This window comes from Tenrec ecaudatus, chromosome 1, assembly GCF_050624435.1.
Source record: "Tenrec ecaudatus isolate mTenEca1 chromosome 1, mTenEca1.hap1, whole genome shotgun sequence".
Lineage (NCBI taxonomy): Eukaryota > Metazoa > Chordata > Mammalia > Afrosoricida > Tenrecidae > Tenrec > Tenrec ecaudatus.
In genome coordinates, this window is record NC_134530.1 from 149063768 (window position 1) to 149090757 (window position 26990).

At 43.3% G+C, this 26990-nt stretch overlaps 1 protein-coding gene across 3 annotated transcripts in view; it reads left to right on the forward strand.

The window, feature by feature from the left end:
* The first annotated feature begins 482 nt into the window (after positions 1–482).
* HIPK1 (homeodomain interacting protein kinase 1) overlaps positions 483–26990 on the forward strand; it is a 53108-nt gene continuing 26600 nt past the window's right edge. Inside the window, exons 1-3 of one of the 3 annotated variants that reach the window (XM_075559604.1) lie at positions 483–617; positions 13093–14170; positions 21144–21267. In XM_075559604.1, coding sequence (XP_075415719.1) covers positions 605–617; positions 13093–14170; positions 21144–21267 — 1215 coding nt within the window. In that variant the 5' untranslated portion in view covers positions 483–604. Of the gene's footprint in view, positions 618–833; positions 989–13092; positions 14171–21143; positions 21268–26990 lie in introns of those variants that run through there. The other 2 variants (XM_075559613.1, XM_075559609.1) reach the window with 2 other exon arrangements.

A 26990-nucleotide genomic window follows, 5' to 3' on the forward strand; every position in this document is an offset into this window, starting at 1 on the left:
GAAGGCACTGGACGAGAGGGATTGACAGTGGCTGCAAGCAATGGGTTCAAACATGAGACAAGTTGTGAGGCTGGCGCAGAACCCGGCAGTGTTTAGTTGGTTCTGCTGTATGTAGAGTCACTATGAGCAGGGACAGACTGGATGGTACCCACAACGATGCAAATATCAGTTTCCAAGGCGGCAATGGGAGGGGTCCTGAAGCGTCACGTGGAGGCTTGCGGATTCTGTCCACGGACGTCAGACAGCTGAAACATCTCCACATGGCAACGGAACATTGCAACCTACGTGGAGGCGCCTCCTCACCAGCAGGAGGGCTTCCCGAGTAGGCGCGCCTCCCCAGGTGCGGCCCGATCTCTGGTGGGTGTCACACTAGCTCGTGCTGATATCACACTGGCGGCTATGACATTTAGCCGCAGGCTCTCCTACCGCCACCAAACATCTTTAAAGCAGCGCAGAGTCAGCCATGCGAAGGGGGCGGGGCATCCGGCTCTTCCAAGCCATCCACGCTGGCTCCTCACGGGGGCCCATCCACTCCCGGTGCCACCAGCACTAGGCTGGCGTCCTAGTCGGCCGGCGCCCCAGCACTTCCGCCTCAGCAGGCGTCATGGCGCGGACGGGTGAGTCTGGCGAGGCGGGGCCACCGGATGGGGGCGGCTGCTCGGCGCTCAGCTCGTCGCGTCTGGCGGCAACGGCGGCGGGGAAGCTGGGGGCCCGGCGGTGGCCCCGGACGGCGGCGGGAGGCCGGAGCGGGAGCGCGCGGGGCCGGAGCGGTGGCGGCGGGAAGGGGCCGGGGTGGCGGAGTGGGCGGGAGGCTGAGGGGGCTCCCCCGCGGCACGGGCGCGGGGCTGGCTCCGGGGGGCGGGGGCCGGGGCCCGGGCTGGCTCTCGCGGGGGCTATGATGACCCGGCGGCGGGGCCCCGGATCGCGTCTCCTCCGTCGTTTCCTCACGGCAGCCCCAGCTCGCGGCTGAGAACCAGACACACCGGCGGTGAGTCGGGGCCGGCGGGCGGGCGGGCGCGCGAGGGCCTCTGCCGGGAGCGATCCCCCCTCGGCGCCCCGAGGCGGGGCCGGGCCGGGCCGGCTGTGGGGGCTCCGCGGGGTTGGGATGTGGGGCGCCTCCTTCTGCGCGACCCCCTCCCCCCACCCAGGACCCGGCGCCGCGTCTGCTCACGGGCGTGTTAGGGGATTGCGTTTCCCAGAAAGTGGGGACGCTCGGGCTTGTTTTCCGGGCAACTCCCCCCCCCCGCCCCCTTGCCACTTCTCTTCTGGGCGTGTTGTTGTCCTTAAGTGACTGGGGGCCGCCTTACGTCTCCTCACCCGGCCGGTTTTTCCCTGGCTGTCGTGGCCAGTTCCCACCGTGGGGCTCGTGCGAGTGTATTTCTCCGCTCGGCTCGTCTCCAGGGTCTAAGGCTATGCCTGTTCGAGTCCAGGAGGCGGTGTCTGGAGAGGATGGTGGGGTGAGTGGCCTGGACGCCTTCTTAACCTGTCCCCTAATGTGCTGTAATGGTTGCATGTGTAATTTGTTGTGGTGGAGATTGCGTGAGTCCAGCCCACCCGATGTGCATCGGTGCACCGCAGATCTCGTGGGCTGGCCCAAAGGGAAACCGGTTCCCTTATTTACGCTCTCAGAGCTGTCGTTAGAACAACAACAACAACAACAAAGATGTGCACGGAAACTTGGTTAGCGCTCACACTGTGGGGTAGAGGCCCTTTTTGTCCTTAGCAACCTAGACCGGGGCGCAGTCGCTCAGCCTCCCGGAGCGCTGGTCGAACTAAGCTTCAGTTTGTTGTGGTGACAAACCTGAGATCAACGGCCTCTGTTTATGGTTGGGCGAGCTTTCTTTACTGTTTAGGTAGGGTGGGGTAGGGGTGGGAGATCGGGGATTAGGGAAGGGCAAGGGGTGCCAACCTCCAGCTAGCTTCCATGTGTTTCCCTCCACTGAAACCACTGACTCACTGATAGACTCATCTTGGATGCTTTCTTGTCATTTTGGGAATTCTCAGTAACCTCATCAAAAAACTCAATTTCAACTCGAGACTTTTCTGCCTCACTCCTTTCTTCAGCTTATTTGTCTCCTAGTAACTGATGCAAACAGCGTGGTGGCTTCCTGGGCCAGATCAAGTGGGGGTAAAGTAAGTGGCTGATGCTCTCTGTCAAACCTGCAATTTTACTCTTGTTTGTGTAAAGCTATTTTTGACTTTTGGTCTGTAGGGTTTTTTCTTCTTCTTCTTTTTCCTTTTAAGATGATAGAGAATGCAAACCACTACCAGCTTTCCCCCCCTTCTTTTTTTCTTCAGTCTTACAAAACTTTAAGGCTTTCAGTAAAAGCTTTAAATATCTACTGACAAGACATTTTACCAGTAGTTGTTCAGGTGGTGGTTTTGGCTCCTTGCATGTAATTATCTCAGGTCTGTGTTACCCCGCTGGCATGGCGGTAAGGTGAGCAGTGTCAGAGATTGTAAGATACTGTTTCTGACTTGAGGGGGATTTGGGTAAAGAACTTCTTGGAATTGGAGGAAGGGTAGCTAGGTAAACATCCCAGGGAGTAAAATGGTGAATGAGATCTTGTGAATATTGTTGGCCTATTGTAGAGTAGGCATTTTGCTGGTGACCACTTTATGACTGTATAGTTTATCTCATCTCTGGAAAGATTGCAACTTTATGGGTCCTAGATAAATTGATAACAAACCAGAACTCCTAAAAGAAGGGGGGGTGGGGGGAAGGTAATCTCAAAGTTCACAGTTCTCTGGAAAAAATAATTCTTTCATTCTGTGGTTTTGTTTTTATAAGCACAGCTCAGCAGTCCGTGGTGTGTTGGTAGAAGCCAGTGAGCCAAATCTGCCTGGCAAATTTCTTACACTTGGAATTTGTGCAGCTTGTTGTTAGTTATACATTGTGATGGGCCCTTTTGTAATTTGAAGATGTTTTGCAAGTCTTTTTTAACTTTAAAACATTGTAGCACTGTAAATGTAGAGGTAGCAAAACACTTGGCATTTCAACAGTCTTTGATGTACAGATGAGTGACATTAAAATATGCTTGTCATGTTGCTGAACATTGTGAACTTCCTGATCTCCCTTTTGTTTTCATCTTTGTGACAGTATTAAGCAATCTATGTGTTTTTCAGGGTTAAAGATATTTTAGTAATTTTAATTCTTCCTCAGTTTCTTCCCATGCCACCCATGCCATGCTGAGTGCTGAGCATCAAGAAGATTTTCTTTTTCAGGTACCACTTCAGCAATTACTGATTTGCTGATCAGTCAGTCTTTTATTCTTTCTCTTCCTTCCGACTTTCTGTCTTCCTTTTAGGTGTTAAAACCTAACCCCTAAATACCTAATGGGTTTTTCTAGCACATGATTTGGCACTTAAATTTTTAACTCCTGTTTTAATTTTTTTTTCTAATTTAAAAAATGTGTTATATCACCTCAGCAACATTCTGAGCTCCTCAAAGATTGAAAAACATACCTTGTATTTCTTTTGGATTCTTTAAGGATACCCGATTCAGTGCTTTCTCACAGTGCTTAATGAAGAAGGTTCAGAAAACCTAAATTCTTTGCAACTCCATAAACAACCCTTAGGACCCTCCCTGTAGGACAAAGCAGAACTGTGCCATTGGGTTTTTGTTTATTTGGGGCGGGGCAGTGTCTTCTGCTCTATTTTAACGAACCTCCACTTTCTAAACTAGCTTTCATTTTTTCATACCCCCTGACATACTGGCAAAAGTTATCTTATTCTTTTTTTTTCTTTACATTTTATTAGGGGCTCATACAACTCTTATCACAATCTATACATACACATACATCATTTGTATAAAGCACATCTGCACATTCCCTGCCCCAATCATTCTCAAAGCATTTGCTCTCCACTTAAGCCCTTGGCATCAGGTCCTCTTTTTTTCCCCCTCCCCCCTGGCTCTCCCCTCCCTCATGTGCCCTTGGTAATTTATACATTTTTATTTAGTTATCTTATTCTTAAAGAGGTCCTCCTTTCCGCTGCCAAACTATTGTTACCTTACTAAGTTCTTGGGCCTCTGCTTGCAAAGCTAAACAGGGTTCTATCTTCTGTCTGTTTTATATTGATCTGTGTTTTGTTAAACTAGATTTTTTTTCATTTAGCTGGAAACACCCCCCCCCCCATTTTATTTTTTGTTGAAAATATACACAACACAGCAATCGCCAATTCACCAGTTTCTACGTGTTCAGTGACACTCTTTACAGAGTTTGAACTTGCAGCTTCTCAGACTCCTTCTGAGTTATTCTGCTCTCATTAATGTAAATGCACTGTCCCTAAGGTTCTGTGGGAATTTTGAGTTGTCCAATTCGATCCCTATAGACAGCTTGAGCGTAACGTTCAAGGCAGACATTCTTGACCTGGTAAACTAAACAATTACTTGGTTTCAGAAGACTGCAAGGGATAAGATTTTATCTAAACTTTAGAGGTACAGTTTTCTTTTTTTTTAAAAAAATTTTTTTATTTTAACAATTTATTGGGGCTGATACAATTCTTTTCACAGTTCATACATATACATACATCAATTGTATAAAGCACATCTGTACAGTCTTTGCCCTAATCATTTTTTTCTCTTTTCTTCTTTAGAGGTACAGTTTTCTTTTAAACTTTATAGACCTTGTAGATTTCCCTGTGCGCTTTTGTCATGTTGCTATCGATTTGCCACTCCAAATAAATCTGAGAACTACTGAAATTTAGGAAAAAGTTTCCAGCTTGGAAGGAAAATAACTTTTTGTGGCCAGTGTACCAAAATATGAGAAAACTATTTGTAGAGTTACTTCACCAGCTGCTAACACCTATTCTACACCGTTTTTTTTTTTTTTTTTTGCATACCAGTTGAGGAACTGTGTTTCACTTGGTTCCCTTATAAAGGAAGTGCTACAGGAAAGGGGGCGGGGAATGTTGATTCAGATGATATCCTTAGGGTTTTAAGCTTTTTTTTAAAAAAAAAATCTGTGTCACTATACTTAGAACACTAATGTATGTAGATATATATTCATGCAAAGAAACTACCTTGTATCTCATCATGTGAGTTGTTATCTAATTTGATCCAAGGTACTTCTGAGATCCCCTCACGTTTTTACACTGAGAGGTACTATAGTCTTTTCATAGTCATGCCACCCAGCAAGCCACTGGGACATGCTGTGTGCCAGCCAGACACTGTGATGGATGCTGTTTTGGATTGCAGAGGGCCCTTCATGCCCTCAGGGAACTGGCAGTTTAGGAATCAAGTTTTAAATAAATAATTACAAGTAGTCATTCTTGGAATAAAATTCAGAATGGCCTTGAAATCAGTCTATGATCTGGCCCCTGCCTGCCTCTTTGGACCCTCCCTACTTCTCCTGTGCTGCCTCTTGTCACATAATCCAGCCACACTGGTTTCTTATTCAAATGGACCAAGAATGTTTGTTTTTGCTCCAACTGTTCTCTTTGACAGGAATGACTCCTTGTCACTCATCTCAACGTAATTGCTGTCGCCTCTGGAAAGCTCCTCTGACCCGCTGGCATTAGACCAGTGGTTCTCAACCTTCCTAATGACTCGACCCTTTAATCCAGTTCCTCAGGTTGTGGTGACCCCCCCAACCATAAATTATTTTCATTGCTACTTCATAACTGTAATTTTGCTACTGTTATGAATTAGGCAGCCCCTGTGAAAGGGTTGTTGGACCCCCAAAGGGGTCGTGACCCAAAGGTAGAGAACCGCTGCTTTGGAGTGTTTCTTCTCCAGCACACACTATCTCTTGCACCTCTGTAAGTTTTGTTTCCCCCATAGCGCTCATTACCTGCTGGTTGTAAAGTATGTCTCTCCCCACTAGAATGTAAGCCCGTGAGATGCCCATCTTAAATACCACAATAGCTTTTGTGTCTCCAGCAGCTCTTAGCACACACATAGTACACACTATGTACTTGTTAAATTAATAAGGGAAATCAATACAAATGTATGTGTGGTAAGTGCAAAGAAGTCATGGAGGATGCTGTAGGAGATTACCAGGGAAGCCAATTCCGTAGTCCTGGAAAGACAATATCTGTCAGCATAAAGCTCACATATCTAATACTCTGAAAAAAACGGTCCTGGTTGAAGTGGGCGCTCCAGGTTGGCAGGTAATTTTGTTACGTGTGGTCACTTAGAGACCCAGGTTTCCTTCATTTTGTTCTCCCTTCCCTTGGGTCTTGTCCCCGCTGATTCCTCCTGGTAGAAGGGGAAAGGTGCAGAAATGGTGGCCTCATGTAGCGCCTCCACTGGAGGAGGCGAACTAGTCAACGAACAGAAACACGAAGAGAGTAGAGTTTGAGCCAAAGTAGAAACAGCCTCAGCCCCACAGAAGATGTGGACAGTGAAAAGCAGAATTTAAAGGATAACTCAGTCAGGGAAAGAGAAAGCTAAGAGGGGCAAAGGGGGTTGTGAGGGGGAACATTCTGTATGAAGGAACTCAAGCAGGGGAAAGCGAGGACTTCCCTAGGAACTGAGAGAAGGCCAGTTCTACCGGAAGAAGGGAGAGCCCCAGGGAGAAGGTGGGTGCGAAGGGAAGCTACTGCGATCACCAGGTTCCAGGTAGTGTAAACCCAGTTAATCCGAATGAGAGATTTTAGACTATCCTAAGGGCTTAATCAGAGGACAAATAGCATTTTTAATACCTTCCCTTGTAAGGTGAAGAAAGGGGTTGGGAGAGAGGAATTTTCGAAGAGGAGTTTGAACTCTTTGGGGTAGATCACTTAGGTTCAAGTTCAGCTGTCCAGATTGTACAGTAGGAGGAGGGAAAAAATGGGAACAAAGAGATACCTAGGTGCTCTGGTGAGAGTTGCTTCTCTTGCTTTATTTTTGTCGACCACGTACCCCTATTTACCTATTTGACTGATATGAATACGCTATCAGAGTGTGCTGGACAGTATGTCCACCTGTGTATATGTTAGTTGAGGACAGACTAGAGCAGTGGTTCTCCACCTTTCTAATGCCGGGACCCTTTCATCCAGTTCCTCTTGTTGTGGTGACCCCCTCAAAAGGGTCATTTGACACCCCCCAAAAGGGTTATGACTCACAGATTGAGAACAGCTGGGCCAGAGGAAGAAATCAACCTGTGGTCCTTATTTTAGGCTATTTAGGTCACCAATGGTAAAGTTGTTTTGAAGAGGCAAAGATGAAAGGGAAGCGGCAGGTGTTTATTGTTGGTGTCTGAGAAGAGATGGAAGTTACTAAGGACTAAGGGCAAGCCATTGTAAAAAGACAACTGTGGTTGTCACGCCCAACAGTCCCACTCTGGGTTTTAATCGAATTCTTTATCATAAGATGATTGCTCCGTAGTGCCTGTTGCGTGGGACACCAAGTAAGTGCTTAATAGATGGAACCTTTATTGTTTATGCCAGGGAGTAGAGAGGCTTTTCACTGGAATGGCTTTCCAAGTCTTGGATTCCAGCAAGATGCAGTTTAATCTTTTTAGCAATGAGTACACCACCCCCCCTAGCCATTGCCTATCAGTTCTAGTTTATGATTAACACAGTGAGCAAATCTGTCATCATCTTTAGATGGGCAAGTCCACGGAAAGTCCGGGTTTGAAACAAAGGCATTATTCCCAGCTGGAGCCAAGAGGTGTAACATTTCCAGGAAGTCAGGAGAAAAAAACGCTTTAATTTATTGGGAGCTGTTTCCATGTGAATTGAAAAGAGCTCATAATTTTCTTAACAGTGTGACACATAGTGTGTTTTCCATGAAGTTAATTTGGTGCCATGTGTTTGCTGGGACGGTGGTCTTAGTTATCTCCTAAGAGACACGTCTCCCCATGTGCTGAAGTCTGGTTATCATTTTGTGGAACATGCCCCCTTTTCCCATTGCTTGCAGAAATTGTTGTTAGCAGATTTTCAGAACATTGTGTAAGTTGGAGCCTGTTGATTGGTTGGCATTGTTGTTAGGCAAATTGAGTGTGTAGTTTTCTTCATACTTTGTGCTAGTTCTGGTTAGAATGAATCTGGGCCACTTTGTTAGCGTCTGGGTGGGCTTGATAAGGATTAAGTGCAGCATGTACATGCTTGCTGTGGGGAGGAAGACCAGTGAAATGCCGGGTGGTTCTTTTGTTTTTCTCCCCCTCCCCTCCCAGGTATATAAGAATTATATTTACTTGTTAAAACATCCTGACTAATTTCCTCAAACCTATGCTTAGGGAAGTTATTGCAATATGAAGGTTTGAAACCATCAGTGCCAGTCACTTGGTTCATTGGATGAAAGTTGTTGATAACATTCTGAGAAAGGTATTCTTTAAAAAATAATTTTTTAAAAAAATTAGATCATTTTATTGGGGGCTCTGACAGCTCTTATGACAATCCATGCTTGATCAATTGTATCAAGCATATTTGTACACATGTTGCCATCATTATTTTCTAGACATTTATTTTCTATTGAGCCCTTGGTATCAGCTCCTCTTTTTCCCCCTATCTCTTCTCCCCCTTGATAAATTATAATTATAAATTATAATTATTTTCATATCTTACACCGACCACTGTCTCCCTTCCCTCATGGTCTCTGTAGTTACTCCTTCTGGAGGGTGTGCGTGTTTGTGTGTGTGTATGTGGTTATGTGTCCATGATTGCAGTGGGTTCCCCCTTCCCTCCCCTCTTCCCACCTTTCCCTTCCTCTTCTGGTATGGCTACTCCAATTCCTATTTCTGGATTCCATGTGTCCTGAGCTTCTATCTCTTATGTGTACCTGTGCACATGCTCTGGCCTAGCTCAAGGTGAAAGGCAGTACTGGTGAGGTCATGATAGTGGGGGTTGAGGAAGCCTTAAGGAACCAGAGAAATAGTGTGTTTCATCCATGCTTTATTGCACTCTGGTTGACTCATTGCCCTGGTTGACTCATCCATTCCTTGTGACCCTTCTGTGAGAGGACGTCCCATTGTCTACAGATGGGTTTTGGGTCTCTGCTCTGATCCCCCTCATTCTCAATAATGTGTTTTTTGTTGTTGTTTGTTTTGGGTCTTTTGGGTGGAAAGGCATTCTTTTTAAAGCCTATCTAATTACAAGCATACTTAAAATTTGATAATACATTTCAGGAATTTTTTGAGCACTTTTACTATAGACCTTCCTATTTGCTGAGAGCTACAAATAGCAGACTTTGTATCCCAATCCTTTTAGTATTTAAAGTTTGTGTTTATTTTTACTAGCTGGATTGCTAAGTCAAGTCATTTAACAGATACAAAAGAAAACATTTTGTTTTGTTTCATTGTTTTGGGTATGTTTTAACAGGTGTATATTAAAAGGAGCTCTAGTATGTTTTTATTTAGTAATATATCATTAATAGAACAAATTCATAAAGTGATAACATTAGTGTTATCTAAATTTAGATTGCAATTTTTATCTTTTTCTCCTCAAAGTTCATATGAATTAGGAAAATTCTTTCTTAAAATATACCCAACCTGCATATAAGAAATTGAAAAATGTTCCAGCTCTCCAGCTCAGTACAGATGGTTATTAGTTGCACTCACTCAGGCACAACAAAATGAACACAATTGCTCCATGGTATTCTGTTTCTACTTGTATGTGTTTATTCTCTTATGACTAGTAAAATTATACTCTGGATAGGAGTAGAAACTTCCATCCTGTTTGGCAACCCACACAGATAAAGACGAGGGACATTCAAACAACATTTGAAATATTATAGTTTAATGTTTCTTTAGTACTTTCATACTGTCGCTTTATATAGTGTGAGCCATGGTGGCACTGTTGAGTAAACATTGAACTGCTAAGCACAGGGCTATCAGTTCAAACCCTCCAGCTTCGTCTTGAATGATGATAAGGCTGTCTGTTCCTGTAGAGATTTTCAGCTTGGAAACCCTGTGCAGGGTTGCTTTGAGTCAGAATCGACTTGATGGCAGTGGATAGGTCTAGCTTAACATCAGTGGTAAGGATATGTGTTAGACATGAAATAGATAGGCTGGGCTCATATAATTTAGGCAGCAAATACTGTGTGCCTCGCTATTGCCAACGAGCCCTGGAGGAAGCACTTGGCTGTTAACCGAAAATGGTGGTTGAAATCCACCAACCACACCACCAGAGAAAGATAGGGGCGTCTGCATTTGTAAAGAGGGACAGCCTAGGAAAGAAGCCCTATGTGGCTCTCTGCTGGCTCTCTGTGAGGACACCTAGCAACCACAGGTATTGCTGGGGTTCCATTTAGGCTAAGAGATACAAACAAAATACCAGATTGAAATGGTATTGGTGGAATTTACCTTGTAGCTGGGAATATAGCAGTAAATGAATCATTACAAGGAGTTGTGGGAGTGTAGATGGGAGGTTTACAAGACCAGGGAGGTGATTGTGGCATGTGGGGAGGAGAGGTTGTCAGGGAAATTTTCCCAGCAGGTACCCCTGAAATCAGGGCCTGAAGGTGAGGGATTATGGAGTAGCCCTCCAAGAACTGGAAGCAGAACAGATGGCTGGAATGGGGAATTTAGGTGGGAAGGTGAGTGGCCAAATGTGAGAGTTTCTAAAGGCAGGTTGAGGATTCTGGACTTCCTCCAGAAAGTGGTGAAAGGCCCCGAGGGAGAGGAGGAGGGAGGGGTCAATGAGCTAACCTGGCATCTCCCTGCATTGTTCAGTCTTTTTGAGTCGGTTTGGGGAGACGGGTTTGGAGATTGGGGACAGTGTGAAAGGATGGTGCCTGTCTGGGGCTGGAGAAATGGCTGACTTGAAACTGCTGCCTTTGTAAGACCCGGACCTGAGCAGGCTCATGTGTTAGAGAGAATACAGGAGAGGAATAGGTCAGGATAATAATGGCCGTGTGCCAGGCACTCAGCACTGTGTGCATTAAATCACTGAGTCCTTGGACAGATCCCAGGAGGGGCAGATGTTACTGCCCTCATGTTAGAGATGAAGAAGAGTCCCTGGGTGGCACCAACAGTTAAACACGTAAGCAATGGGTTGGTCTTTTGAGCCCACCCAGAGGTACGTCAGGAGCTAAGCCGGGCAAGCTGGTGGTAAAAAACCCTGGTCTTGTAAACCCTGTGGGGCAGTTGTGTTCAGACACATGGGGTAGATACAAGTCAGAACTGACTTGACTGCAATTAATACCTCAAACCTGCCACTCACTGCCACCCAGCTGATTCCGACTCATAGTGACTTAGTGGGTCAGTGTAGAACTGTGCCTTTGGGTTTCTACAACTGCAAATCTTTATGGTAGCAAATAGCTGCATCTTATCTGAGTGTGAACTGCTGGTCTGGTGGCTAGTTTAATCCACGACACCAGGGCTCCTTAACAATAAAAAATAACCAAATTCTCGGCCCCAAATTCTAGGCCCTTGAGTTGATACTGACTCATATCAAGCCTATGGGACAGGGTAGAACTGCCCTGTGGGTTTCCAAGACTGTAACTCTTGATTGGAGTAGAAAGCTGTCTTTCTCCTGCAGAGCAGCTGGTGGTTTCAAACTGCTAAAGCTTACACTTACTGCCATCCAATCAATTCTGACTCATAGTGAGTGACCTGAAGGACAGGGTAGAATTGCCTCTGTGGGCTTCTGAGGCACTAAATCTTTGTGGAAGTAGATTGCCTCATCTTTCTCCCTCAGAGTGGCTGGTCGTTTCGAATTGCTGACCTTGCAGTTCACTATGGAGCCCTCTGCCCCACCAGAGCGCCTAAACATCCTAAATGAGCAAATTGAGGCTCTTTGTTTCCCTGTACTTTGGCTTGAGGTACTTGGTATGAGTTAGATTTCCTGACTGAGCTACTGAGGGAGAAGACTGGGGATGAAGTGGAGGAAAGGGGCTAAGTTCAGCATGGACCCTTTTGAAGCTGAGATAGCTGCATGCCCATAGTAAATGAATACCTCGTTATAAGACTCTGAACTTCAAGAAGTCTGAATTAGAGAAATAGATTTGGTAATCTTTTGTAGGTGACTATCTGGGGAGTGCTTATTGAAAAGACGAAACGTGCAGAGAGAGAAAAGGGGTTAACCAGCTATCTGAGAGAGTTGGATGGTTGAGAAAGGGAGAAGGCATATATGAAATGGCTTGTGTGCTAGGTCAAATGTTTGGACTTTAGTCTCAAAGTAATCATTCTGGGTTTATTAGTCTTAAGGTTTATTGGGCCTGAAGTGTCTATGGCACCTCCACTCTGTCCCTCTGTGTTTTGCTAAGATACTTCTTCAGTGCCTTGGCAGACTCTACAGTCGTCTCATCATCTGGACTGCTTTCTTCTGAATACTTCCTTCGGTCCTTGTAGCAGCCAGAGCTAAACACCATGTGTATGTAATCCAGTGGGCAGCCTGCACGTGGTCTGTGGCGCTCTGTGGATGAGATGCAGTTAGTCAGGGAGGGGAGGTAGACATTATTTACATCATGTTTCTCTTGTTATCATCTGCAAGTGTATCTTATGTATGCTGCGGCTAAGCCTTGTATCTCTTGCCTTTGTGCTTTGTGCATTTCATATTTTGGGCCTCAGTATAGGAGCATTTGCGTTGTGTCATTGCTTGATTTGCCTTCTAGTTTGGAGGGTGGGTGGGGTGGGGCAGGGGACTGTTACTTAGCAAACTTAAGTGTCCTGCCCAACTCACGTTCATCTGTGACTTTTAAAAACATGTCATCAATGTCCACATGTAGAGAATTGATTAAAACGTCATTGCAGCCAGGAATGAAGACAGAGCTCGGAAATGTGCTCAGGAGCCAGAAGGCCGGTGTTTGAATTCCAGTGCTGCCGCTTTAATAGCGGTGCGAGCTATTGTCTCTGTGCCTTATTTTCTTTGTCTTTAAAATGGGGATTATGGGAATCGCTTTTCAAGAGCTGTGGTCAGACCAACACGAGTGCTGCGGGTCATAATAGGACCAGTCATCTAAACTGTGAGATTTTATAGACTATCATAGATGTTCATGCTCTTTACCAAATCTATCCATGCATTGGTTGCGTGCCAGGAAGTGGTTAGGGATGTGTAGTTAGACCCCAAATGGTAACCTTCTGAAACAGAAGCAAGTTTTGGAAAAGGTATAAAGTACAGAGTAGACCAGGTTCAGGTTAGTTCATTTGCGGCTTTTCTAAACGTGAGGTTTTCTAATCTCCCAGGTGGGGTGTCTTATAAGGTCTAATGTCCTCTCTCTTCCTCTAGGTATGGCATCACAGCTGCAGGTGTTCTCTCCCCCGGCAGTGTCGTCGAGTGCCTTTTGCAGCGCGAAGAAACTGAAAATAGAGCCCTCTGGCTGGGATGTTTCAGGACAGGGCAGCAACGACAAATATTACACCCACAGCAAAACCCTCCCAGCCACACAAGGACAAGGCAACTCCTCTCACCAGGTAGCAAATTTCAGCCTCCCTGCTTACGACCAGGGCCTCCTCCTCCCGGCTCCCGCAGTGGAGCACATTGTTGTAACAGCCGCCGACAGCTCAGGCCGCGCTGCTCCGTCCACCTTCCAAAGCAGCCAGAGCCTGAGCCACAGGAGCAACGTTTCCCTGCTGGAGCCATATCAAAAATGTGGGCTGAAAAGAAAAAGTGAGGAAGTGGACAGCAACGGTAGCGTGCAGATCATCGAAGAACATCCCCCTCTCATGCTGCAAAACAGGACTGTGGTGGGTGCTGCTGCCACGACCACCACTGTGACCACAAAGAGTAGCAGTTCCAGCGGAGAAGGAGACTACCAGCTAGTCCAGCATGAGATCCTGTGCTCCATGACCAACAGCTATGAAGTCCTGGAGTTCCTGGGCCGGGGGACATTTGGACAGGTGGCCAAGTGCTGGAAGCGGAGCACCAAGGAAATCGTGGCGATTAAAATCTTGAAGAATCACCCCTCCTATGCCAGACAGGGCCAGATTGAAGTGAGCATCCTGTCCCGCCTCAGCAGCGAAAATGCTGATGAGTATAATTTTGTCCGTTCTTATGAGTGTTTTCAGCATAAGAATCACACCTGCCTTGTGTTTGAGATGCTGGAGCAGAACTTATACGATTTTCTAAAGCAGAACAAGTTTAGCCCACTGCCACTCAAGTACATCAGACCAATCTTACAGCAGGTGGCCACAGCCCTGATGAAGCTCAAGAGCCTTGGTCTGATCCACGCTGACCTTAAGCCTGAAAACATAATGCTGGTGGATCCGGTGCGTCAACCCTACCGAGTGAAGGTCATTGACTTCGGCTCTGCTAGTCATGTTTCCAAAGCCGTGTGCTCAACGTACTTACAGTCACGATACTACAGGCAAGTGACAAATACTGAGACTGGAGGTCTATATTGATAGTTAACATACTAGGGTTCCATGTAACAGTGAACTGGTTTATCTGCAGATTCTGAGGTAGAAATAGGACAGTGTGGTTTAGCTTAGCTCGTGTGTGTGATGAGTTGTATAGTGGTAGCTGAATTCTGAAGTTTTATATAGTGGAACAACGAACTCAGGGTGGTTTGTTGCTAGTTGAATTATATTAGCATGCAGTTCTTTAGTATCAGCCTACTAGTTCTCATTATGTAAAGTTTTGTGCTTATTTGCAATGAATCTGGGGATATGCTGTCCATACCCCCCCACGCCCCACCCCCGTGCTCTTCCCCCTTCATCTCCTCCCGGCTCATTTCTTGGCAGGTGAAATGGCCTTGGTGCTAAATTCAGGCTTAACTTTACCACCATTTTATTTTTATACCTTCCTTTTCATATAAAAAGTAAGATTTGGTTTAGATGACTGGAAGTTGGAATACTTGGAATTTACAGGACTATCCCTGACTGACTGTGACCCACATGCCTTATGCTTTAGTAGGTCATGTGTGCAGATTGGTACTTCTAGCGTAGTTTTCTTCATAATCGGAAACGCTTATGGGCAGCATTTCAGTGTTGGTATGTACAATCCCATCTGCTCTGTAGCCAGAGAACATTGCTGAAAAAGGGAGAAAGCATTTATTTTGTGGGGAAGCTTTTAAAATGAGCACTCTTTATTTCTCAGCACCTTCCTCATTTGTTCTAAATTTAGTCTTATTCTGTGACATTTTTGACATGAATCAGGTGGGCTGAAGAAATCCTCAACAGGCTTTGATCTCTGGTTTCATGCTGTCATCGGTAGCTTTGGCCAGCTTTGAGACTCTCACATTTATGAATTTATTCAAGTATTTTCATCTGCTGGTTTCCTTTCCTTGAGCAACTCTGCTACCCTGCCCCCCCCCCCTCTCCCCACCATCCATCCCTCTCTCCATCCATCCAGCCACACTGGACAGGAACGTGGAAGAGTGTTCTGAGTGGGGCTGGGGAGAGACCCAAGCAACAGCTGCGGCACGAGGGAGGGTGGTCAGCCTTCCCTTTCTTCATCTCCTCTAGTCAGTGCCACAGACGTTCCTTCACTTAACCATTTGTCCAGAGAACGTGCATCCCCTTGTGTTAACAGTAGTTTTCAGATAGAAAAAGAGAGGGCTTGATGGCATCGGCTGTTTTTTTATTTAGTAAGAGAAGAATTATTGCATGAAACCATTTCTGATGGGTTTTTCTCTTCAAGGGTAACTCAGCTGTGAGGGGTATAAATATCAACCTCTGGCAGCTCATCAACCTTCTTTAATGTCAGTTCAGTGGACCATTGCTCAGTGGCAGGCTGCTGGCCTTTGTACCTCTTCCTTATCCGTAGACTTTAATTGTAGTTTGCCATTGGAGTCATTTTGTTTTGATTTGGTTTTTATTTTGAATGTTGGTTAGGTTTGCCTACCCCACTGGTAATAACTCTTCAACAAAATGTCCTGGGAATCCAGAGCAGATTAGTTATGAACTGCCGGTGTCATTTCAGTAGAGCCAAGTTTACCCGTTAGAAGCAGGCGTTCATTCTGTGTCGCCCACAATATGTCCTGTATCTAAGGTTGGACAGCACTCACAACTTAACTTGAGTGATCTGTCCTGTCACAGTAACTTGACAAAGAGAGGAAGGCAGATGGAAGAGCCGCTGTGACCTGCACCTGTCGCTCATGTTAGCTACAGTGGATAAGCGGCTTGTGTGTTGCTTTATTTGCCCTCGCCTGTCTTTCAGAAAACCTCAGTAAAATCTTTTGGCTGGTGAAATCTTCTGACTCCAAACCCAATCTCCTTCCTTCCCTCCTTTTTATTTTACGTTACTTCATCTTGTCAACAACATGCCAAACTATTCCCAGTTGGCTAAACAACCCAAGCAGTGGAAGCAATATCTGTTCTTTGTGCTGGTCCCCGGCAAATGTGGACTGATGCTAGCAAAGCCTTATCTTGTAGGGGCAAAGGTTCACCATGCTTACGTGATCAGTGGCTTTCTATTTTGAACAAACTACATTCAAGCCAAACCCATTGCTGTGGAGTCGGTTCCAACTTAGAGCAAACCTTATAGGACAGGGTGCAACTGCACCCCGCCCCCAGGGTTTCCCAGGAGATCATCTTTACAGCAGCAGACTGCCACAGTGTTCTCCCACAGAGGGGCGGGTGGATATGAACCACCAACTTTTTAGTTAACCAGTGAGTACTTTAAACACTTTGCCACTAGACCCCCAACTCAGTGTTTCTCAAAAATGGGTGATGCTGCCCCCTGGGGGGCACTGGAACAATCCAGGGAGGCTGCAACAGAGCTCTCTTTGCAAAGTTGTTCTTTGGGGGTGGGGGAATCACTGATTAATTTTTTTTTTCCCTGAAGAGAGGATGATGGATGGCAGGCCCTATACCTTGAAAACTTTTGACATTTCCTAAACCAACTAGCTGGTCTTTAGTTCAGTCTACCATCACTTTGTTGTGTATGTGAGGACAAGATGTAGAGAAGGAAAATATTTTTCAGTTTAGCTGATACAATACAAACAATTCCATTTCCTCTGGTGGTGAAACTTCAGTTTGACCTAAGCCACAGATGCCGGAAGCTAAACTTTCTGTAATATCTCTGATCTGGTGAGTAGCTCTCTTTCTCTAAAATGGGGAAAAAGCATACGCGTGAAAATGGCCGGAGAATGGTTTGTGCTGCAGCATGATGCTAACCTTAGCCAGCTCTGAGCCCCAGGGAGATGGAACTCTACAGAGCCATAGAGGATGTTTCCGATGTAAAGAGCTTTGTTGTTGGGAAATTACAAAAAGGGATGGGACCTTACAGTAAGGAACCCTGGTGGCGTAGTGGTTACACATTAGGCTGCGAACTGCAAGCTGAACTGTTCACAACCACCAGCTACTCCTCAAGAGAAAGATGAGGCTTCTACTCCTGTAAAGAGATGGACTTTGGAAATCCACAGGGTCGCTCTGAATCGGAATGGACACAATACCGTGAGTTGTTTTGTTTTTGTTTGGCCACAGTAATTAGTATTTATCCTTGCAGGATAAGCTGTGTCTTTAATGAGGAGACGAGCCCTAACACATCCAAACTGCAATTCCATTTTTCTCCAGAAGGAAGTGCTGCCGTTTTGTTCTCTACTTTTCCTTGGGCCTTCATAGGTGATCTTTTCTACTGCCCCCTTATTAGGAAGTCAGGGAAGGGAAGAGACTTACACTGAGTCTCTGACTCAGTTTTCTTATATCCAGATGCAAATCCCCGAGCTCCACTGCGGAGAGTTTGTATTAAGGGACTGAGCAAAACAATGGAGGCCAAGGGGGGAAAGAAGCTAGAAGCCTGAAAATCTTTCCAAGAATTGTAATCTGAATTTAGAGCTGAAAAGATTCTGTCTTTAGCCACAAACACACTAATGATTCCTTGCTGTTTCGGTATAAGTGAAAATAACAGCTTCTTGTTTTCTGGGGTTGCGGGGTGTAGTTTGGCAAGGCTCATATTGCCAGGTTTCCAGTGACAGTGGAAAATCGTCAGCGGGCTGAGCAGCTTCATCATCATCATCATCATTGTACTGCCTTTAGTTACTTAATTGGTTGGTTCTTGCCTGATTTTGTGTGGCTGATGTGATGGGATTTCTGTTTTGAGTGAGCTTTTGCTAAGATCCCTTGTTGTTATTGTTGTCCCCATAGCAGGGTGAGACCTAATGTAAAAACAGATTCCTCTCCAGCTAATCTTCAGTTTTAACGTTTTAAATGGGGATTGGGAGCTGGAATTAGTGTTTTTCATGTTTTCCCTGAAGCTTTAAGCTTCAGAAACCTAGCAATTATTGATGTTATTGCTACCGTTTAGAGGAATGATATTGTGGCCAGGTCACTCCCTGTGACCTACCTTTTGGACTTCAAAATGTCTTCTTAGAATGGTGGGAGTGGCAGCATCAACCTACCACTCTCCGATTGAGGCTGAGGAATGTTCTAAGCCCAGTTTTATTTTGGTCCAAAGCCATGCGCATCCTCCCTGCCAGCTATTTCTGGCACTGTCGTGGACTTGGAAATGAATGATTCTGCTCACTGAGAGTTGAAAATGTTGCTCCTTTTCAATTTCAGGAAAGCTTTTATATTGCTTCTGAGTACTCTTGCCCTCTAGTTTATTAATGTGCCTACCACACTGAAATGATATTTTTAAAACATGCCACACTAGTGGGGTTTAATTGAACTCTGAGATTCCATCAGAAATGTGTGGCTCTGGCCACGTACCAGAGGAATATCTTAGTTTGTGTTTCTTTGGCTAACAAAGCCACAGTTCCCCTAAAACAGCACAAACACGGATGATAATGATGATTCCACCTGTAGTTGTCAAGCGCTGTAAATTGGAATCGGCCTGCCTGCATCTTCTGCTGGTGCTGCTAGCAAGAATCAGGAAAGCCTCCAGACCCTGAAGAGCCCTTCAATTTGCCCTGTTTACTAAGCGTGACTTGACACATTTTAATGACTTGTTCAGGATATTTTTACTTAGGGAGATACTTTGTATCTTCTTCCCCTAATCCTTGCTGCCCAGCCCTCACAAAAGGCAACAGTAATCACTTACTGGTAGTAAAGTTTGAGAAACTTAGTATACATTTCACCCAGAGACACTCCCAAGCCAGACTGCCCTTTGTAGAGAGACTGACTTTTCCATTTTGTTGCTGTTAAATGAGGTATGCGAACTAGCTAATCTTCAAAAAGAGAACATGGTGACGTGTTTAAAAACTTTAATTCTAGAGGCCAACTGCTTGGGTGCCATTTAAAAAAAAAACTTATTGTGTGGCCTTGGGCAAGTTACTTAACCTCTCTCAGTGTCCAGCTTCTTTTTCTTTGAACGAAGAGCCCTGGCTACAAGACTTTCTTTTCCTGTAAAGAATCACCGTCTAGGAGACTCACAGATGCAGTTCACTCTGTCCCATAGGGCTGTTAATAGTCAAACTACTGGATGGCAGTGAGAATGTTTTATTACGTAGAATCTAAGTGAGAACATGATTTATATACCACTTAAGAAAGTATACCATTATCGATGAGTCATCTTAATTTAAGAGGTATTAAAATGAAAAAATGTGCATCTTAGAATAGATGGAGATAGAGTTAGTAGTGCTTTGTAAATAGGCTTGTTGTACGGATTAAGTGACTTGGCACTTACAAAGAATTTAGATCAGTGTATGACACATATTAAACACTCAGAATCATCATGATAGAATTGATAGAATTTTGCCTATTGCTTCTATTATCCCCCCCCTTTTTTATCATCCCCTTTTGAACCCATTGATTTATTGATTTTAGTCATACTTTGAAAATTGACCATATCTTGGTAGCATAGTGGTTAAGTTCTTAGCTGCTAACGTAAAGGTTCATATTTCAAACCCACCAGCTTCTCATTTGGGACAGTCTGCTTTCATAAAGATATAAAGTCTTGGAAACTCCAGGACTGGGTTTAAACCAGAACAAGGTCTTAACCCTTGGAGACAGGGCAGGTCTCTCCTGTGTGTATGGCCACTATGAATTGAAGTGGAATTGATGGCAATGCGTTTAGTATATTACCACCATGCCAGACAAATAGATTTATACATTTGAGTATATACTTAGCTTTTAATTCTTTTTTTCTCTCTCTCCGCTTTTAATTCTTTTTTTTTTTTTTGCTTTTAATTCTTAAGACAATGTAATTCAAATCCTAGCCTTGTTGCGTGACTTCTTTGTGCTTTGGGGGAAGTGATTTACTTTCTCATTGCCTCAGCATCCTCCTCTATAAATGGAGGTGATAATTATATCTGAAATATGCTTCATATATAAAATTCATAGTTATGATCTTGAAGTTTCTGTAGGGTTATGTTTCTCACCTAGCACATTAATGGTAAGTATTTGCAAAATCATACCAGGAGTTCAAAGCTTTAGAACAATGATGTGTATAATACTAGTTACCATATTTAATACTTAATATAGGGCTTGCTGGGTATCAAGAAGGAGCCCTGGTTGCACTGTGTCTGAGCCTTGGGCTGCTGGTAACCCATAGGTCATTGGGTCAAACCCAACAGCCACACCAAAGGAGAAAAATGAGATTGTCTATTCCTGTAAAGAGTTAGTCTTAGAAACCCTAAGGAGCCACTCTACTGTGTTCTAGGAAAGGGGGTCATGAGGATGAGTCAACTTGATGGCAGTAGGGTTGGGCTTTCACTGTGTGCCAGACACTGTTTTAAGAGCTTTAAAATATGTTTTTTAAACTTTCCAACAACCCTAGGAGAAATGTTCTTTTATCATCTCTGTTTGTAGGTGTGCCATATGAAGCATAGAGATTAACTGCCCATAGTGATGGTGTAATGATACCATTGGGATTCAGATCCGAATAGGCCGGTGCTAGAGTCTGCCTCAACTACCAAATCCCTTCAGAAGTAATTTCTGTCACAAAGGAATACTTATTAACATGGCCTTTAATTTTTATTTTCTAATTAAGGAGGTGTTGGGGATTTTAACCATAGTCTGTGATCCCCCCCTACCTGTAATGTTGAAAGTTTAGAAAGTTCTTAAAACCTAAATTCTTTTCCTAGGGTTGGTATAAATCCACTGACTGGCAGATTCAACCATTATAAGGCTATTTAATAAGGTCCTGATTTAACCAACATATTGTGATGGCATATATGTTTCATTGCAAAACTAGTCATGCATTTGGGGGTGATGCCCCAAGTTCCATTGGGATTATTGTATCATATGCAGCCTATACACTATTACCTTTCTGAAATGAAAAATATTTTGAATTCCAAACACATCTCTTAGCACGAGTTTTGGATGACAGACTGTTCTAGAGGTTGCTTTTGGTTTCATAAAATAACCGCATCTTTAACTGTCAATAAAGTAGGACTTGGTCGACAGTTAATTTCTCAAATGTTTATTTATCATACCATGTTTTTTCATTTTTGCTAGAGCTCCTGAAATTATTCTCGGATTACCATTTTGTGAAGCTATTGATATGTGGTCACTGGGCTGTGTGATAGCTGAGCTGTTCCTAGGTTGGCCTCTTTATCCTGGTGCTTCCGAATATGATCAGGTAAGTGTTGGGTTTGGATGGAACTAGAGAACAAATAGTTACTGGTGGAAGAGAGCCAGAGGAAGAGAAGAAGGTACTAGTGAAGTAGTTGAGTAGCAGGGGAAAAAAAAGTTTGTTTACAAAGAATTGCTTAAAGAATAATATAGATTAGCCTCTGGCAGATACCCTTTAGCCACAGGTGAGGAACCCAGAACAGCTTTATTATCAGAGATTGTTGTAAACCTGATTATTGTGGAACGAACTGTGATGCGATATGATACTTGGGTCATTTGACCTCTCTCCTGACCCACTCTGAATTTACTTTAAGCTCACGTATTTCTCGCTTGTTCCATGACAGAATTTTCTTCTCTGGCTTTTAAAAAATAGTGATGGTGGTCTTTTCTTTATCCCATTCAAGTACTAACCAGGCCCGACCCTGCTTAGCTTCTGAGATCACACGAGATAGGGTGCGTTCAGGGTGGTATGGCTGTAGACGGTCTTTTCTTTCTTACTCTTTATTTTTATCTTTACATTTTTATTATTATTTTATTGCCATTTTGTTTTTGCTGTTTCTGTTGTGTTTCCCAGTTTGTGAGGCACAGAAGGAATGGATTCATAGAGAATAACTGTTGGGTTTTATCATCAGTTTATCAGGGACGTGGAGGTTGGTGGTGGGGAGGATAAGGGGATTTGGGAAGGAAAAAAATGTATGCTAGAGGGGGGAGGGAGCATTCGAATTGATTGTGGTGATATAATACAACTTTTAAAAAGCAACTTAACTATCGAAGTGTATGATATGTGAATACTAACAAGAAAACTATGAAAAATGAAGAAAGAAAACCAAACCTGCCCAATGATTACCATGAGTTGAAAGAGGAAGAGTTTTTGGTTAGGGGGTATTGAATTTATGTTAATGGGGGTAGAATCAATTGGAAAAGGATATCAATAGTGATAGTACAACAGGAAGAGTATAATCAATGGCGATGAATGTGGAAGTTGTTGAATTGGAGAATGTTTCGTTGTGTATATTTTTGCCTTCATTTAAAAAGTTACATGGATTAAAAAAATGTAATAGATTTTTCTTTTACTGCTTCTTAGTGTAAAGTATTCGCAATTCAAAAAAATTTTAAATTTTATGTTCTCAGATGATTCTTTTCCAGCTCTGGAATGGTTCGTTAGAGGCTTAACCTTGGCTAATGTATCTTTTGAGTTGAGATAGGAAAGAAAAGTAAGAATGAAGGATTGAAATTTTAAGAATAAATGGAGCAGATAGCAGTGGTTTTTTTTATATGTGGCACAAACCTGTCAAACTGAAACACGCACATGTGGCCCAAGAAACTGCTGTGTATTGACTCCTGTAAAATAAAATTTAGGAGGGAAATCATCTGAGCTATAAAGTGTTTTAATAAATTCAAAAGAGACAAAATTTAGGAGAAGATAGGTTACAGTCTTTTAAGGAGTTGATGCTTTAGGGAAAAAGTTGCACCATGGGAATAAATTATGAATTCATTTATTCCTTTGTAAAAAATGGTTCTACCCAATAGACTCTAAGTTCCTGAGGGCAAGCACTGTTTTGCTCTGCCAGCGTATCCTTGCTCCTGACACGTGGGAAATACACCGCATTTTTATAAAGGCATAATTGGTTAGTTATTTGGTATCATTAGGAGTGAAACCAGGCTCTGGGATAAAGCAGTTTTCCCTACCAGGGACAAATTGGACGCTGCTGTTGTAAGCAGTGTTGGAAGTAATTTACCTTGGTTTTACATGTTTGCTTCACACACAAAGATTTCTAAGACAGAATCCTTATTCTTTTTTTAGAATCCTTATTTTAGCTGAATTTTGTGTTTTTTAATGTTTCTAAGTAGATTTCACGTATCATGCAATGTGTCTATTTAGTGTGCACAGTTCAGTGGTTTTCAGTGTGTTCAGAGTATTGCAGCCGTCAACATAATCAACTTTAGAATATTTTCACAACTCAAAAACCAACCAACCAAACGCCTGTACCTGTTAGCAGACACTTCTTCATTTCCCACAAGCCTTAGACAGTCACTAATGTACTTTTTGTCTTTATAGATTGGCCTCTTCTGGACATTCCGTATAAGGAATCATATAATATATGGTTTGTTTTTAAAAAGATCATTTTATTAGGGGTTCTTATGGCTCTCAATGTAGCAATTGGATCAAGCACATTTGGACATATGTTGCCATCATTCTGTTCTAAATATTTGCTTTGAGCCCTTGGTATCAGGCTACTCTTTCTCCCTCCCCCTCCCACCCTCTCATCCTCCTGACCCCTTGATAAATTATACATTATTATTATTTTCATATCTTACAATGACTGACCATTGACCACTGCTGTCTCCCTCCACAGTTTCTGTTGTTCGCCCCCCTTAGGGGTGTGTGTGTGTGTGTGTGTGTGTGTTGATGTGTCAATCATTGTGATCGGTTCCCCCTTCATCCCCTCCTCTCTCCAACTTCCCTTTACCCTCCTGGTACTGATCCTCCCATTTCTGTTCCTGAGGGGTTTCTCTGACCTGGATTCTCTGTGTTGTGAGCGCTTATCTGTACCATTGTACATCCTCCAGGTCTAGTCCGCAGTGAAAGGCAGGACTGGGGTCATTATAGTGGGGCTGAGGAAGCCTGGAGGAACCTCGAAGAATATCGTGTTTCATCGGTGCTAACTGCTCGCTGGTTGACTCATCCCTTCCTTGTGACCCTTCTTGTGAGGGGATGTCTCATTGTCTGCAAATGGATTTTGGGTTTCTGCTCTGACCTCCCCCACCTTGTTCTCAACAATATTTTTTTGGTTTGTTTTGGGTCTTCTGATGCCTGTTACTTGATCCTATTGACACCTCATGATCACACACGCTGGTGTGCTTCATCCATGTGGGCTTGTTGATTCTGAATATATGGTCTTTCATGACTGACTTTTCCCAGAACATGAAGTTTTCAAGGTTCATTAATGTCGCTTTTATTAATGGTTCATTTCTTTTTGGTGGCCAAGTAATATTTCATTGTATTGATATACCCTATTGATTCATTCATCAGTTCATAACATTTGAGTTGTTTCTAATTTTTGACTGTTAAAAGTAATGCTACTATAAGCATTTGTGTGTCCAACTTTTTATGTAGACAGGTTTTCATTTCTCTTAGATATATACTTGAGGAGCTCTGGTGGCATAGTGGTTACTCATTGGTTAACCAAAGGTAAGCAGTTTGAAACCACCAGCTGCTCTTTGGGAGATAGCTGAGGATTTCTACTTCGGTAATGAGGGTACAGTCTCAGATACCCACAGGGACAATTTTGCCCTGTCCTATAGGATCACTGTGATTCAGAATGGACCTAATGGCAGTGCGTGTGTCTTGTTTGGGTTGAGATGGATACTGAGATTTAGAATTACAGGGTGTTCTTGTGGACATAGGGCTGCCATGCATTGGAACCAACTCAGCAGCACCTAGCAACAACATGGTTACACTGTGTTTTGGGTGTTTTTGAGAAAAGTGAAACTGAGAAGATTTATTATAGCCTGAGAACTCTCAGGAGGCAGCTCAGCTCAGTCTTACAGGGTTGCTTGCTATGAGTCAGACTTTTGACTGAAGGAGATTGAGGGTTTTTTCCCCTTAGTGGCTGCAGGTTTTTTGGTTTGCACCAGCAATGTATTAGGATCCCAGCTTCTCCACCACTTCACCAATACTTGTAATTATGTAGCTATCTGTCTTTTTCAAGATAGGATCATCTTAGACCAGTGGTAGGTATCTCATTGTGGTTTGAATTGCACATGTTGGACCTTCTTTTCATGTGCTCACTGACTTTAACTCTTTTTTTTAAGTGCCTTTATAGAGCTTTTGAAATTGCTTTGTCTTTTTATTATTTAGTCATAATCTTTATATATATAATGCTTCTATCAGTTATGTGATTTTCAGATATTCTCTTCCATCCTTTGAGTGGTCTTTTCACTTTTTGATGGTGTCCTTTGAAGCACAAAGGAGCCCTGGCTGCACCATGGACTAAGCATTGGATTGCAAACTGCCAGGTTGGTGGTTTAAGCCCACCCAGTGCTCTGAGGAAGTTTCCTCTGCCCGGTAGGGTTGCTTTAAGTCATTATCAGCTTTAATGACGGAGGGTTTTTTGAAGTACAAAAGTGTGTTTAATGTTGACGAAGTCCAGTTCCTCTATTTATTTGTGCTTTTGGTGTCCAGTCTATGAGTCTTTTATCAATCTGTGAAGATTTACCTCTGTTTTCTTTGGAGAATTTTTTCCACTTAGCTCCTACATTTAGTTCTGTCATCAGTTTTGAGTTAATCTTTCTGTATGGCAAAAGGAAGGGGTCCAACTGGACTCTTTAGAATCTCAGCTGTTCTCTCTGGAAAAGACTGTGTTGTCCTAGCTGCCTTGGTGAAGGCAGTCGACCATGAGGTGTGGACTGTTTTGCGGGTCTGTATCAACTTAAGTTAGTACTCCAGTCTCGTGACTGCTGTAACTTTGAAGTGAATTTTGGAATTGGGAAATGTGTTCTTTTCTCAAGATTGTTTTGTCTACTTTGGGTCCCTTGCATTTCCATATGAATTTTAGCATCAATTTTTTTGATTTCTGCATCAACAAAAAGCCTCTGGGATTTTGATAGATATTCGTGTAGATTATTGGGAAGCATCGCTGCCTTAGCAACACGAAGTCTTCTGGTCCATGAATGTGAGATGGTCTTTTTCATTTAGAATATGCTATTTTGGGGGTATTTTTAGAGTCTGGGTATCATACTATTGTTAAGTTTATTTCTAGTAGTCTTACTCTTTTTGATACTGTTAATATAATGCTTTTCTTAGTGCAGTTTTCAGATTGATTATTGCTATTGTATAGATATAAAACAGAATTTTCTCCATCTTTATAGTCCTGTTCTCCCCCCACCCCCACCCCCGTGGGTTTCTTAGCATTTTTCAGATGCTAGATCATGCCATCTGCAAATAAACATAGCTTTACTTCTCCCTTTCCAATCTGGATGCTTAACTGCTCTGATAGAGCCTCCAGTGCTGTATTGAATTGAGGCAGCAAGAGTGGGCAGACATGTTTCCTTCCTGATCCTGGAAGAGAGCATTCAGTCTCTTCCTATCAGGTGTATTATTAACTGTTGTTTTTTTAAAAATCATTTTATTAGAGGCTCATACAACTCTTATCACCATCCATACATACATCAATTGTGTAAAGCACATTTGTACATTCATTGCCCTCATCATTCTCAAAACATTTGCTCCACTTAAGCCCCTGGCATCAGGTCCTTATTTTTCCCCTCCCTCCCTGCTTACCCTTCCCTCATGAACCCTTGATAATTTACAAATTGTTGTTTTGCCATATTTTACACTGTCCGACGTCTCCCTAGCTGTTGGTTTTTTATAGACCCTGAAAATGATGTGGCTGAGCTTTATATAGCAAGTTGGTTAGTCTTTTGTTTGGTCAGTCTTGAAGCCAGATGTGTCTTTCCTCTCTAGATTGTTCATGCCTTTAAATTTGTTGGAAGCATTTTAATTGCTTAAAATGAAAATCAACAAGTAGTACTTTTGTTTGCATAAATGTGGGCTTGGGTTTTGCTTTTTTAAAGCTGTGTGAAAGCAGCATCTGTGTGGTGGCTTCCCATGCTCCCGTCACAGTGAAACTCATCTGTCCTAGTAGATACTTTACATGGTTCAACTCTACAGAGTCCATCAATACAGGGAAATGAGGAAAAGCACAATAAGCCAAGACACACAAATAT